Source organism: Austrofundulus limnaeus, unplaced genomic scaffold (genome assembly GCF_001266775.1).
Source record: "Austrofundulus limnaeus strain Quisiro unplaced genomic scaffold, Austrofundulus_limnaeus-1.0 Scaffold996, whole genome shotgun sequence".
Lineage (NCBI taxonomy): Eukaryota > Metazoa > Chordata > Actinopteri > Cyprinodontiformes > Rivulidae > Austrofundulus > Austrofundulus limnaeus.
In genome coordinates, this window is record NW_013953398.1 from 13,870 (window position 1) to 26,883 (window position 13,014).

General features: G+C 35.7%; 1 protein-coding gene across 14 annotated transcripts in view; it reads right to left on the reverse strand.

The window, feature by feature from the left end:
• ptprk (protein tyrosine phosphatase receptor type K) overlaps positions 1-13,014 on the reverse strand; it is an 86,939-nt gene that overhangs the window by 6,412 nt on the left and 67,513 nt on the right. For 3 of the 14 annotated variants that reach the window (XM_014030077.1, XM_014030076.1, XM_014030073.1), the window contains 13 exons: positions 11,287-11,447; positions 10,890-10,925; positions 8,267-8,278; positions 7,416-7,603; positions 6,959-7,046; positions 6,680-6,825; positions 4,746-4,763; positions 3,340-3,376; positions 3,153-3,250; positions 2,880-2,996; positions 1,575-1,729; positions 1,333-1,468; positions 728-877 (listed from right to left, as the gene is read on the reverse strand). In XM_014030077.1, coding sequence (XP_013885531.1) covers positions 728-877; positions 1,333-1,468; positions 1,575-1,729; positions 2,880-2,996; positions 3,153-3,250; positions 3,340-3,376; positions 4,746-4,763; positions 6,680-6,825; positions 6,959-7,046; positions 7,416-7,603; positions 8,267-8,278; positions 10,890-10,925; positions 11,287-11,447 — 1,342 coding nt within the window. The remainder of the gene's footprint in view (positions 1-727; positions 878-1,332; positions 1,469-1,574; positions 1,730-2,879; positions 2,997-3,152; positions 3,251-3,339; positions 3,377-4,745; positions 4,764-6,679; positions 6,826-6,958; positions 7,047-7,415; positions 7,604-8,266; positions 8,279-10,889; positions 10,926-11,286; positions 11,448-13,014) is intronic. The other 11 variants (XM_014030079.1, XM_014030083.1, XM_014030080.1 and 8 more) reach the window with 8 other exon arrangements.

Sequence of the window (13,014 nt, forward strand, 5' to 3'; positions counted from 1 at the left end):
ATATATAATTATATATTGAAAAACAGTAAAAACATTAAAATTAGAATGTAAATTATGTGCAAAAATATATTATTAGTTGGAACTAAGTTGGAAAAATAAATATGAAGGTCAATTAAATTATAAAACATGAGATAAAACTCTCCTTTTTTAATTTAATTGGCATATTTTTAATTGAATTTATTTATTGGTCCATTTATATATTTCTGCTTTTTTTTCTAGTTATGTCAGTGTCGGTCCTCCATACTGCAGAACTTTGACGAGGTAATTCAATGTCTGGATCAGGTGTGTTGGAGCAGGGAAAAACATAAAACCTGTAGGGCTGCGGCCCTCCAGGACCAGGACTGCCCACCCCTGGAGTAGAATATTATAATAATAAAATATACAGAACAGACCAAAAGTTTTCTTTATTTCCATGACTATAAAAATTGTAGATTCACACTGAAGGCATCGAAACTATGAATTAACACATGTGATATTATATATTTAACAAAAAAGTGTGAAACAAATGAAAATACGTTTTATATTCTTGATTCTTCACAGTAGCCACGTTTGCTTTGATTACTGCTTCACACACTCTTGGCATTCTCTTGATGAGCTTCATAGTCATGAAAATAAAGAAAACTCTTTGAATGAGAAGGTGTGTCCAAACTTTTGGTCTGTACTGTACATACGTACATATACATGTGGCCAACGTTGTCCCAACAAAGGGAGGCGGGAGCACATTTACCTGGAACTCGTCCTTCAGGTGAGACGAGTTGGTCTGGGAGTCGATGCGAATCAGCTCATAATAGGCTGCTTTGAACTCGCACACGGGGATGGCTGTTTCTCCACACAGACAAGCCTCCAGGATGGCATCGTGGATGAATATATACTGCTCCTGTGCAGAATTCAACCCACACATATGATGAGATCTGTGCACACTTGCTCTCTGACAAAGATGCTGCAGACGTTAAGAAACACAGAAACATCAGACAAACAGCTGAAATGAAAGCGAGTGTGCAGACGCTGACGGTGGCAGATGGTGGCATGGATGAGATGGAATGATGACTTGGCTTGCTTTACTTTACTTCTTAGTCAGTGTGAACAAAAAAAAAAAGATTTTTGGACTTTTCAAGCAGAATTTCCCTCAACAGGAATAAATATTTTTTATTAAAACAAAAGAACTGTAAAGCCAAAGATAAAACAGAGTGAAAATGTAATGAGGTGACGTCTCCATTAGTAACTACAAACTGAACATCTCAGCCATCTGTACCGTGCTGATGACTCGCTCCCACTCATGTTTACGCTGTCTAATCTGAGAGGATGCAGATGGAGGATGGGTAATGCAGTCACCTCAGTCTGTACCATGTTGATCCTCCTGGAGCGGAGAGCTTTCACACAGTTGTAGATGTCGACCACTCCTTCTCGCTCGGCCATATCCAGCATGATGTCGATGACGATGAAGCAGCCCGTGCGTCCCGCCCCAGCACTGCAGAGATGCAGACGATGGATTTATTCAAGGTTTAGACATGGTTGTTATTTATGATCATTAAGACACCTATGTGAATCATTATATAAGGTTTCTGTGTTTCTACCTGCAGTGGACAACGATCGGTCCAGCGGAGGGTGGATTGGACATCTTGACTCTGCGGATGAAGGACAGGAGTCCGGTGGCGTGATATGGAACTCCGTGATCAGGCCAGCCGGTGAAGTGGAACTGCTTCACCTCCCGCACTTCGTTGAAGCCGCGCTAAGTGTAAACAAACAACATATTTTGTTCATAAATCTACATAAAAGACGTCACATGAAAGAAATAAAACTATTTAATGTCTTTGTTTGGTACAGAGTTCAGTGTAGCAAAAAAAAGGAATAAAACAAAAAAACTTTAGCTGCAAACTAATTTCTTGATCATTTAGCTACAGATATTTACAGGATACACAAATTCTGTATGTATGAAGCTTTTTTACAGGGTTCCTACAGTTTAAGTTAAATTTAAGACTTTTTAATGCCAGGTGAAATCAAATTTCAGACCAACTTCACAATAAACACAAATGACAAAACAAATTAAAACTGTGGCAGAAACTCATGAAAGTATTTTTGGTTGAATTATCCAAATATTGCTAATAGACCAATTGTTTTTATCCATATCTAACTGCTATTTTGTCAAATATGGCAAAAAAACCATTCTTATCAGTCAGTTTTAAACTTAATGTAATTTCTGGAAATCCTCTAACGACCCAACATTTGTAGCTTTATGACCCAGAGTGGGTTCTCAACCCCAGCTTGCTGTAGATAAAACCTTAAAGTGYCTGTGACATCAAWTTTTTGTAAGAAATATGGATGTATTTTTGGAAAGACAACATTAACATATTAGAAAACTAATTTCACATCGCTCTGATGGACAGTTGAGATATTTGCAGGTGAAATAACAGGAAGTGATGTCAAAAGGAAACATCTGAATGGGAATATTTCAAAAATAAATATATTTTATCAATTATTTTAATATTTGATACAAATTACAGTCATCCTTTTTACAATATGTTCACATTTTTAAGACTTCTGAAGATTGATTTAAGACCTTTTAAGGCTAATTAAGGCCTTATTTTTGGATTGATGAATTCAAGGGCCTTTTAAGACTTTTTAAGGATCTGCAGGAACCCCATTTTAAAGTAAAAATTTGCAGAATATGATTTAAAATGTGACAACAGAATTGTCATTTAAATATATGATAAGTAGTGTTTTCATTAATAAAATAAAACCCCATAAAATAGGTATTAAATGGGTTTATTTTTAGCTTCAATAAGCAAAAATGTTCTTAAAACATCATTTTCCAACATTTCCTCTGTCACCAATATTAAATCCATAAGAGAAGAAGGGTTTGTGTGTTGAAAAGAACTTACTCTCTCCAGTGTAAAGGTACGGACCACATACTCAGCAAGAGGTTCGACCTCCACAAAGGTCACCTTGAAGTCTCCGTACACCTCGGCATCATCTGGCCAGTACTTATAACACTTCACCTGGACACAAACAAACAGGACGACATCACAGAGCATTCAGAACAACATGAACCAAGCTGCATCTTTAAACACAACAGCTTAAACAAAAAAAAAAGCTACTCCTCGGAGAGCAGCTGAACTGGACCAAAAAACAAGAGAAGAAAAAGAGCAACTTACCCTTCCAACCTCCACCAGATTAGTTACCATGACAATGCAGGCGGACTGCTCCTGCCACACCATCCTCCAGAAATCATACACCGTCTCATGAACAGGACCTGATCAGCAGGGTTTTTATCAGAACATGGAATAACGACGTCTAAGAAGCACGTTTGAACATGTTTGACACATTCCTGCAGTCTCTTACCCTGGGTAGCGATGTAGTGGCTTGGTCTCTGGTAACCCTAAAAACACAACACAAGCGTCAGTATGCAGTGAAAAAAATGTTTTTCTTTCCACCAAGTCATTTATTTACATGGCTGTAAATGTACAATTCTTAACATTTTTGTTTAACCTCTTAAACTCCAAGGGTTTTTTTTATGTATTTGCTCAAAATCCCATGCTGAAATGTAACTGAGTGTATCTCAGCGTTTACAAACTCTACTTAAATAAACTTGGTATCAAAATAAAGCAACACTTGGGGGATTTCATCAGAAGTGTAAGTATTAAAACAGCTGCTGTGGTTTTAGAGATAGAGGATGGAACATTATTTTTTTAAACATTTTTTTGCTCCCGTCTGAATCATTTTTTCATTAGACATTACTCTATATAACCTATTTAAAACCATAATGAATCAGGCTAAAAATTTTGGAAACCATAAACCCACTTGTGGACATCACCTGTGCAAAGATTCATGCTGCTAAAATTAACTGGAGCAAAGTTAGAGAAGTTTTAGTAAAGAAATAATTTAGTGTTTTGTCATTCTGCACAGGAAAAACCATGATGGTTCCATTGATAAATGTTAACAAATCTGAAGTTTTTACATCCAAAAGTTATTTTTTTCTTACCTGCCTTAGAAGACTTGTTATTGAATGTTTGCTCTTTTGAAAAAATTTCCAAACATTTATTTCTCACCATATATATTATATAAAATAATGAGAAATTATATTTCACTTCAGTTGGATCATATTCACTCAAAAAAAAAAAAACTTTCAACACACTTTACAACATATTTTGGTATCTGCTTTGACTTACTTTAAAAACAAATGGCAAAAATCTTTCCTTTACAGTTTTGCAACAATCCCATTTTGTACAGTTTGTTTACTTTCTGATTCAACTGCTTGTCGTTGGAACTGTGTTTGGTGTAAATATAGTTTCCATGAGCTTTTAGCCAAGATTCTTAGCTTTATATTGATACCAAACATGTCCAGGTTCAACGTACAGATCTTAAATTAACAGAATGTGTTTGTTGGATTTAGTTTGCTTGTACTGCTAACATTTCTATCTTTAAAGTTTAAAAAGCTGATCATTTCCTGGTAATATAACATTAGAGCTTGATGTCATCATGTGATTTTAAAGCCTTGTCTACAGATAAGACAACTACTAATACAGTATGATAAAAATAGGAGCTATGCATCAACAGGTTTACAGCACACAATAAGATAAAAAAGGCAGGTGGAGTCTTTCATGCAGCCGAGGCCCCAACAACTCAAAAACGTGCATCCATCACTCGATGCACATGAGGGCAGTTTGCATGATCATGTAGGTGGGCTGGTGCAAAGGTTGAGGGGCATGATGTAAAAAAAAAATAAATAAATCCACAGTGATACTTACATCCCTGTACAGCCATATCTACAGCCCAAGCCACAGGCAGAAAGAACAAGTGGAAGAAAGAAAGAAAAAAGAAAGAAAGCACAACACTGTCAGTGAGTGTCAATCAGAACAAAAAAAAAAAGGAAAAAAAAAGAAAAGAAAAGCTGCATTGATGTAATGGAAGACAAACTAAAACATGCAGAAATAAAAGTGATCTAAAAGTTACAGTTAGACTGATCAGAAAGGACACTTCCAGGTGGGAGTTGTGACTTTCTGCATCGTTAAACTCCTGTTTGGTTTCGGAGTTACAAGTGTCCCATCTCTTCAGTCTATTTGAGCTGGAGCGTGCATGTTAACACACAAACACGTGCAGTAAGCAGATAAACATCACAAACATGAGGTGAGAGACTGACGTGCAGACGTTTGAGGTGAGGACACAGAAGTGGAAGAAGATGAATGAATGAATGAATGAACCGTGCTACAGAACGAGAAGCGTGGAAATAAATTGTAAACATGACCCATCATATCGAAATGAGGATTAAGTCAAATTTGGTCAAAATGACCTGATTACATTTTCAGATTATTGGCTTTAAAAGCTACATTTTGANTCCAATGGGAGCAATGATCGTCACACCCGTGGCTTTGTTTACAAGTTTATAGTTCATTTGCAAAAAAGCACAATGTGAATGCAAACCGCACCAAACGAAAAATAAAATAAAGTCCATTTTTGGTCCGGACCAAACAATTGTACCAAAGGACTTTCCTGGTCTGAATACACCCTTAGAGCCAACTGTATGTCAACGTTGTGATGTCTAATTAGGCCACGCCCCCCAAAATTGGACTTCATTCCCTTAATTGGATGGATTAGGATCAACCATAGCAAATTGCTTGCTGATTGGCTGAAATATGTGACCCATCATATCGAAATGAGAATTAAGTCAAATTTGGTCAAAATGACCTAGTTACATTTTCAGATTCTTGGCTTTAAAAGCTACATTTTGATACCTGGATCATTCTGATATCATAATTAGATCCATATATATGACTTAATTTGTCTTATTGGTTACAATAATACAGTCAAATTTGGTCAAAATGACCTAGTTACATTTTCAGATTCTTGGCTTTAAAAGCTACATTTTGATACCTGGATTATTCTGATATCATAATTAGATCCATATATATGACTTAATTTGTCTTGTTGGTTACAATAATACATAAATATTTGGTCTGAATCCTAATTTATGTCATTTTAATGAGGAATTTTTATGTCCTTATAAAGAGGAAACCTCAAAATATTTGAATATTGAGATTTTCCAGCTGAAAATAAACAAAACTTTGCTAGCTCGCAGGGAAAATCTCAAAATTTTAGGGCGTTTTTCCTCAAAATCATTTTGTTTTTGTTGTAACTGCTCAAAAAAGTGCTTCAAAATTTTGTTTTATGATTATATTTCAGGCAGTTCATTCAAATGATACATTGATAAGGCTTTTATTCATTATATTTTGACAAAATGCAATTTTTGTTAACATTTTAGTCAAAATACTATATCTGCCTATTTCTCCTTATACCACTTTTGGACTTAATCCTCGTTTCGATGTGATGGCTCACAAATATGAGAGTGTTTAACAGCATGAAGATGTTTTCAAGAATACAAGGTTGCCAAAAGCTACATGTGCAAGCCAGCAGCAAATGGTGTAGTTTTTAATATCAAATTAAGTTTATCTAATATTTCGGAAAACATCAAAAAAAATTGTCTAAAACCACTCATTTACTCTGTGTGATGCACAGAATACTATTTAAATGAATATTAAAATAAAACAAGCTGAATGGACTGATGGAGAGAGCTGGAAACCACCAGCACACTGATGGAAGACACACATGGAAGGTTTGATGTGTTCTGGATGGACAGGATGGTTTGATGGGTTTGACTCAATAAAGGTATATAGGCCTGACATACGAGCGAGGGAGTGTGGTTTCGTTGGTTTCGTTGGGAGCCAATAGTACCATTCGATGTGTTTCCACTTACATCGATGTAGTTGGCGTTGATGTAGTCGGAGGAGGGGTCGTCTTCTATGGGCTGCAGTATAACCCGTGAATGATCATCTAAAGAAAGACAACGGAATCAGAATTAGAGGAATAAAAGGTAGTTTTAGATTTAATGGGTCTTAATCAGAAAACAAAGATTACATAGTCGCACAACCAACTGTTTATGTCTGAAGTAGACTTCCATACTTACACGCTATAATGTTCCCATAGCGGTTCTTCGTACGATTCTGCTCTTTCTTTGCCACATCCCAGGATGCTGACTGGCCCTCAAAGAAGCTCTGTATCATCAGCAACAGAATAATCCCACACAGAGACAGATTACAAACCCCAGATCTTTTAAAACATGATTAACTAGCTTACAGGAACACAACAAAGCACTACGGTGGATTATTAGTTTTGATGTTTATGATTGAACACTAAAACATCAAAATGTATTTAATATTTGGATTGTGTAATCATTGGGACAGTTTAAGAGGTCATTTTATTTAAATGTGAAGCAAGAACATTAATCATAGAATAGTAATTTAATAATAAATCGAAAATAAACATAGTAAGGTTTTAATTAGGTCAATAAAATCTACATCTCTATTGCAACACTTATTAATAACGTGCAGCAAAGATGCTGTGCTGTACAGTAACATTATTACTTCATATTCCTCCTTGAAGCCGTAGCTGTCCGATGTTTTCATCAGGTTGATGTGCTGCAGCAGGTCGGCCACACGGATGGCAGGGTGCAGCTGTCCCGTCTGGTAGGGGGACTCCGTCCCCTCGCAGTGATAACGAGGAACATCCAGGAGTCTGCTGTTCTCTGCTGCTGAGCCGCTGTGGTTCTCGTCTTTAAGAAGAGAAAAACATTGACGGAAATCAGCAACTTTCTGTTCAAATTTGTTGCTCTTTTAGTTTCTCCATTCTGAAGAAAGTGTGAAGTTTAAAGGAGACGTATCGTGCTTTTAAACCCTTCAGTTGGGGGTCTTTATAAAGTGGAACTGCAATGCAATGAATTCCTCCTTATTGTAACTCCACAAGCCCCTCTTTCGGCACGCTTCAACTCATTTTGAGGCTGCCTCTTTAAATCTAAACGAGGCGCTTCACACCCCGCCCCCTTCCAGCTTACTGTTTGATAGAGGGGTTTACGATTATATAGCAGTGCTGAAATGTTTTTATTTACAAATTAATTAAAAGATGTGAACAAGGGAAGACTTGTCCATCCAGCCTTACATGTTGGAGCCAGAGTCTGACCCAGAACCAGAGTATGACCCAGAACCAGAGAAGAATGAAGACCTTAATATTGTGACATAATAGTTCAGAAAATATTACAGATAAAACTGATCAGTTTGAAACATATGATCCAAACAGAATATAAAGATGTCTGCGCAGCACCGGCAGGAAGTACAGCTAAAGTACCCAAAAGTATCAAATAAAAAGAAAATTGTTGCCAGATATTTCTCTTTCTTCAAACAAACAAGTGAAACACTGGACAGCTGGTGTTCTTACTCACCTGTGATTGGAACTACATGTTAGTGCAGCGTTAAAAGAAAAGAGCGACAAGGTTCAGACAGATTTCAGATACAACTTCTTTATCAATTTCTTAATATGTGAACAAACAAAACTGGTCTTTTGTGACTTCAGAGGTTTAAACACGATGAATGAGACTGAAAATGATGCATGACCAAAAAAAGGATTAAAAAAGCAACATTAATCTGGGTCAGAGCGACGTAAAACACTAAAGAACAGGAGAGAAGCGTTTACCTGTAGCGCCATCTATTGGAACTATACAGCATAAACCAAATGTTTTATTATTTAAACTAAAAAGCAAAACAAGGTTTAACAAATTATTTCTAAATATATCAACATTATGATTGTCCATAAATACTGCAACTAAGAAACAAGCAATAATCTAATATTCATATTATTTTAATAAAATGTTTTGGGTTTTAATATCTATCATTTATTTATGATATGTTATATGTTTCCCTGGTCATTGCAGAGTTAAAGAGGAAAACAATAGTGTGGTTTTACGGAGTAGCGAGTGATTTCATCTCCACTGTTTATTAACTGACACTTGTGATTTCATCCAACACATGATTTCCCTGCTCTGAGGACATGTTAGCTCATTACGGATTGTTTAAGGGTTGTTAAGCCCACGTCAAGCCGATTAACAGTAAACTTGACCTGACAGCGCGTCTTGATGTACTACTTCCTGCTACTTTTTACTCCTCTGTGACGTGATTGGCCAGGACAGATTGAAACTGCAGCCTTCACTCCACATTAGAGGCCACGGAATGGTTCATTTACACCATTCGGTGGTTGTGGAGCCCCTAAGGTTGCGATAAAACTCCACATCGGTGTCGTCGACACACTTAACGAAACATGTGGCGGTACGAAGCAACACCCGTGTTTGCGAAAGCTACATCGATTTTTATTATGTAGAGTCTTAGCCAGGGGAATCTGCAACAAAACGAGCCTGGGGGTTAACACAGATTAAAGCTACTTGAGCGGACTTCTTAATCTTCAGAGCAGAAAACTTTCAGATTCTGGACCAACGCAGGGGCACAGGCACCAAGTTGTCACAGATTTAATGTTGAATGTTTCTTAATATATTCCACTTTGGCATTTAAGAGTCTATTCCACTTGAAACTGAAAGTTTAGTAATAATTAGTAATAATTTACAGTGGTGTAGCACTCCTTTTCTTTTTCAGAAAAGAGCTGTAAGAATTATAACCAGAAAACTTTATAGTCACCCAACAAATATATCGTTTTGTCAGTTGGTCATTGAAATTTCATGAGTTGGTAGATTATAATATTTTGCAAGTCATGTAATAAGGCTCATAAAAACATATTACCTGTAAATATCCAGTCACGTTTTGTTAAAAGTGAGAGCTGTTATAATCTTAAGGGGATTGAGATGTTTGTGAAGCTGAAATTTCGAACCAGTTTGAAGGAACGATGTACGTCAATTCAGGGAATAAGATTACTGAATAATCTGGAAAGTGCTGTTAAAAATGCCAGATCAATGTTTCTGTTTAAGAGATTAAAATTGATTTATTGAAGAAATATGAAAAAGAATAATATGTACTCATATAATTTGTTCGAGGAGGGTTATTATTTTTATTACTTAACGATAAATTTGTTTATTTTATCTTTTATTAAAAGGTACAGATATTGTAGGATTTTTTTCTTCTTTCTGCTGCCTTGCTTTTTATTTTGATATTGTATTTATTGTATGTAAAATTTGTTTTTTTTCTTTTTAATAGGAAATTATTATTCATGTTTATTGTAAATTGAAGAAAATTTTCTTTGAATTTGTTTGTGAAAAATGGGCAGAGATTATAAGATTCTTTCTTCTTCTGCTACCTTTCGTTTAATTTAATTTATGATTTGTGTTTTTGTTTTATGTTGAATTTATGTTGTTTTTAAATGAATAAACTTTAAGCTAAAAAAAAATGAGCAGTGGTTGTCTGCAAAAATCTTCAGTAATTCAATTCGGCTACATAAATTTGTAAAACATCCAGTGCTTCGCTTTCGGAGACGGTAGAGACTGCGTCAAACTTTTATTGTCACTCAGAAAGGAAGCACAAAGAAAAGTAAGTTGTAAATGATGTTAGCAAAGTTAGCTAATGCTAGCAATTTGCTCATGTACCAAAAATGTTTACCCGGCCCTCACATTGAGATTTAGTCAACATTAGCTATACATATTAAGTTAGTTACCTGTGTACAGTGTGTACTGTATGTTTTATTGTATTTTTATTTTTTGGTCTTGGTCCTGACCCGGGCTCAGCCTCCCTCAGTCTTGGTCTCAATGTGGTCCAGCCCCTATTAGTTTTAGTTTGACTTGGTCTTGTATTCGGTAGTCTTGACTACAATACTAGTTATTTAGTACTTTATGCTCTTTGTCTGCTACATAAATATTAATATTAAATGTTCAAGTACATCACAAACAATATAAAATGTAATAAATATTAAAACTAAGTCCAACAACACCTGTTAGGGACGTTTTTTTAATTTGTTTTTCTAATCTACTTAACAACGTAGAGGGAAGACAACAAGCACGGGGGTCAGCAGGATGACAGGTGACTAAAGGGTGGTAAATGGGAGATCATCAGTAACACCACACGTCTCACCTAACACCGCAGTGGGAACCAGAGGATCGTTGGGCACTGGAGAAGAAAACAATGTGGAAATAATTCTAAAGTTAAGATTTTTAAACATTCACGAGGGCAAAACAATTCCTCTGCTTTCCCATGTGGAATCTATATGTAAATATATGTTTCCACTTTTGTTTGGTCACTCAGAAAAGGCTGTGAAAATCTTTCAGTTACTACTAACAGATCTTTAAATCATCTTAATACAAGTAATACGTTATTATCTTTTACACAATACAATTTAAACAGAAAGTGAAAGACAACAGCTGCTTTTCTTGTCCTAAATTGCTACCTTTAGAGCATATAAATATATAAAAAAACTGAAAAAGAAAAAAATGATATATATTTTGAGTTGTATTTGATTTTGTGAACATACATCTGTTGTTGTAGTTGTGAGAGTCCATGAATGTCACAGCCATGGGGTCTTCTCCGTGCAGAGTGCTCTGGTCAGCGTAGCTGCGGTCCATCGCGTTCACCATATGAGTCATTTCCTGTCGGGTTGTTCCGATGGCGTCTTTTCGTTTTTTGGCCAGCTTCCTGTTACGAGCACAGGACCACACAGTCAGACAACTTAAAGGCCGATAAAAAAAAAACTTACAACAAGCCGGCAGACCTCAGTCTTAAAAAAAGGTCTAATTTTTTTTAAGTATTTATTAGGTTTTTGTTTTTTTGACTGGGGGCTGCTGACTCCTGAGTACTATAGTGGAGAAATGTGAAAAGAAGACAGAAGAGCAAAGCTAGGAAGGAAAGAGGGCAGAGCAAGCAAGGAAAGTAGGCAAGAAAATAGGTGTATAAGGACAGAGTGTCGAATGCAAACCAAGGAAAAAGGTTTGAACCAACAAGAAACAAGAACCCGACATCAACCCTGGTGCAACAGAGCTGTCAAATGAAAAGGTTTCAACCATGCTCCTTTTTTTTCTGAAACTCTGATGTTATTGATTTATTTTTTTCAATAACACTGCAGTGAACAAAGATGAAGCCACAACTTCAATCAGCTGAAAACAATTTATAAACTATTTAGTTTTCATCTGACAGCAGAGACCAATAAACCCCAGAGAAACACCACCTGGACAGCAGGAGCCTATAAAAACTATTAACCTTAAAAAAATGACATTATTATTTATCAGGACTGCATAATGAGAAACCGTGCTTCTGTTTAGAAATCCTTTTGAGATATTAGATATGTATATTTGTATAAAGCTAGATTTATTTTTTGTCTGTATTATGAGACGATGCCTGGTGAACACAACAATCAGATAAACTTCAAGTGTTTCAGCTCGGATTAATCAAACTTCAGGGGGATAATAACTGTACAGACTTCATATGTTGAGTGTGACGGAGCATGCAGGAGCACTGTTCACCTACAGCCGTGTGTGCATCAGGTACAACACCAGCAAACGATTCATTATGTGACCAGATAATGAAAGTGCAACAAATTAAATGCTACAGTTCTGGAATAAGACTGTTTTATTTTATCATATTAAATTATTTCAATGTTGTCAAACTGATGCAATCTACAGCTCTCGTTTCTTCCCAGTAAGTCAATAAGACATGCGGGTTGGTACATATTTTATCTCTTTACACCAAGTTAACCTTTTAAGATCAAACAGCAGAAACAAACATTTAAACTGTGGCAAGGTGTGTTTGTTTCTGAGACTTACATATTTTCTTCATTTGCAACAGAAATATTCAAATACAAGAGAGAAGAATGTTTATCTTATACTGCATAAAAGATAAGATCTGACCTAAAATTTTTATTTTTGTTGTGATGCATCAAAAACCTGACAATTCTACTTTTTCTGAGCAATACGTTAAAGTATTAGAAAGAAAACAGCATTAATGGTTGATCATTTTAGTTAGATACACTCATCAAGATCATATTTTTATATTAGATTTCAAAATAAAATAACTCGATAATGGCTTTTGTAGTTGGTGAAATAATTAAAATTGATAGGGAAAAGTTAGGTTTCCATTTTAATTTGAAATTCTTGAAAAGTGAAAGGTCTTGTGCTTTTAGGTGCAGCTCAGAGTAATTTTAAATTAATTATGCAATTTATGTTTTTATTATCATTGTTTGTTAAATTGCAATTGCTGTTAATATTAT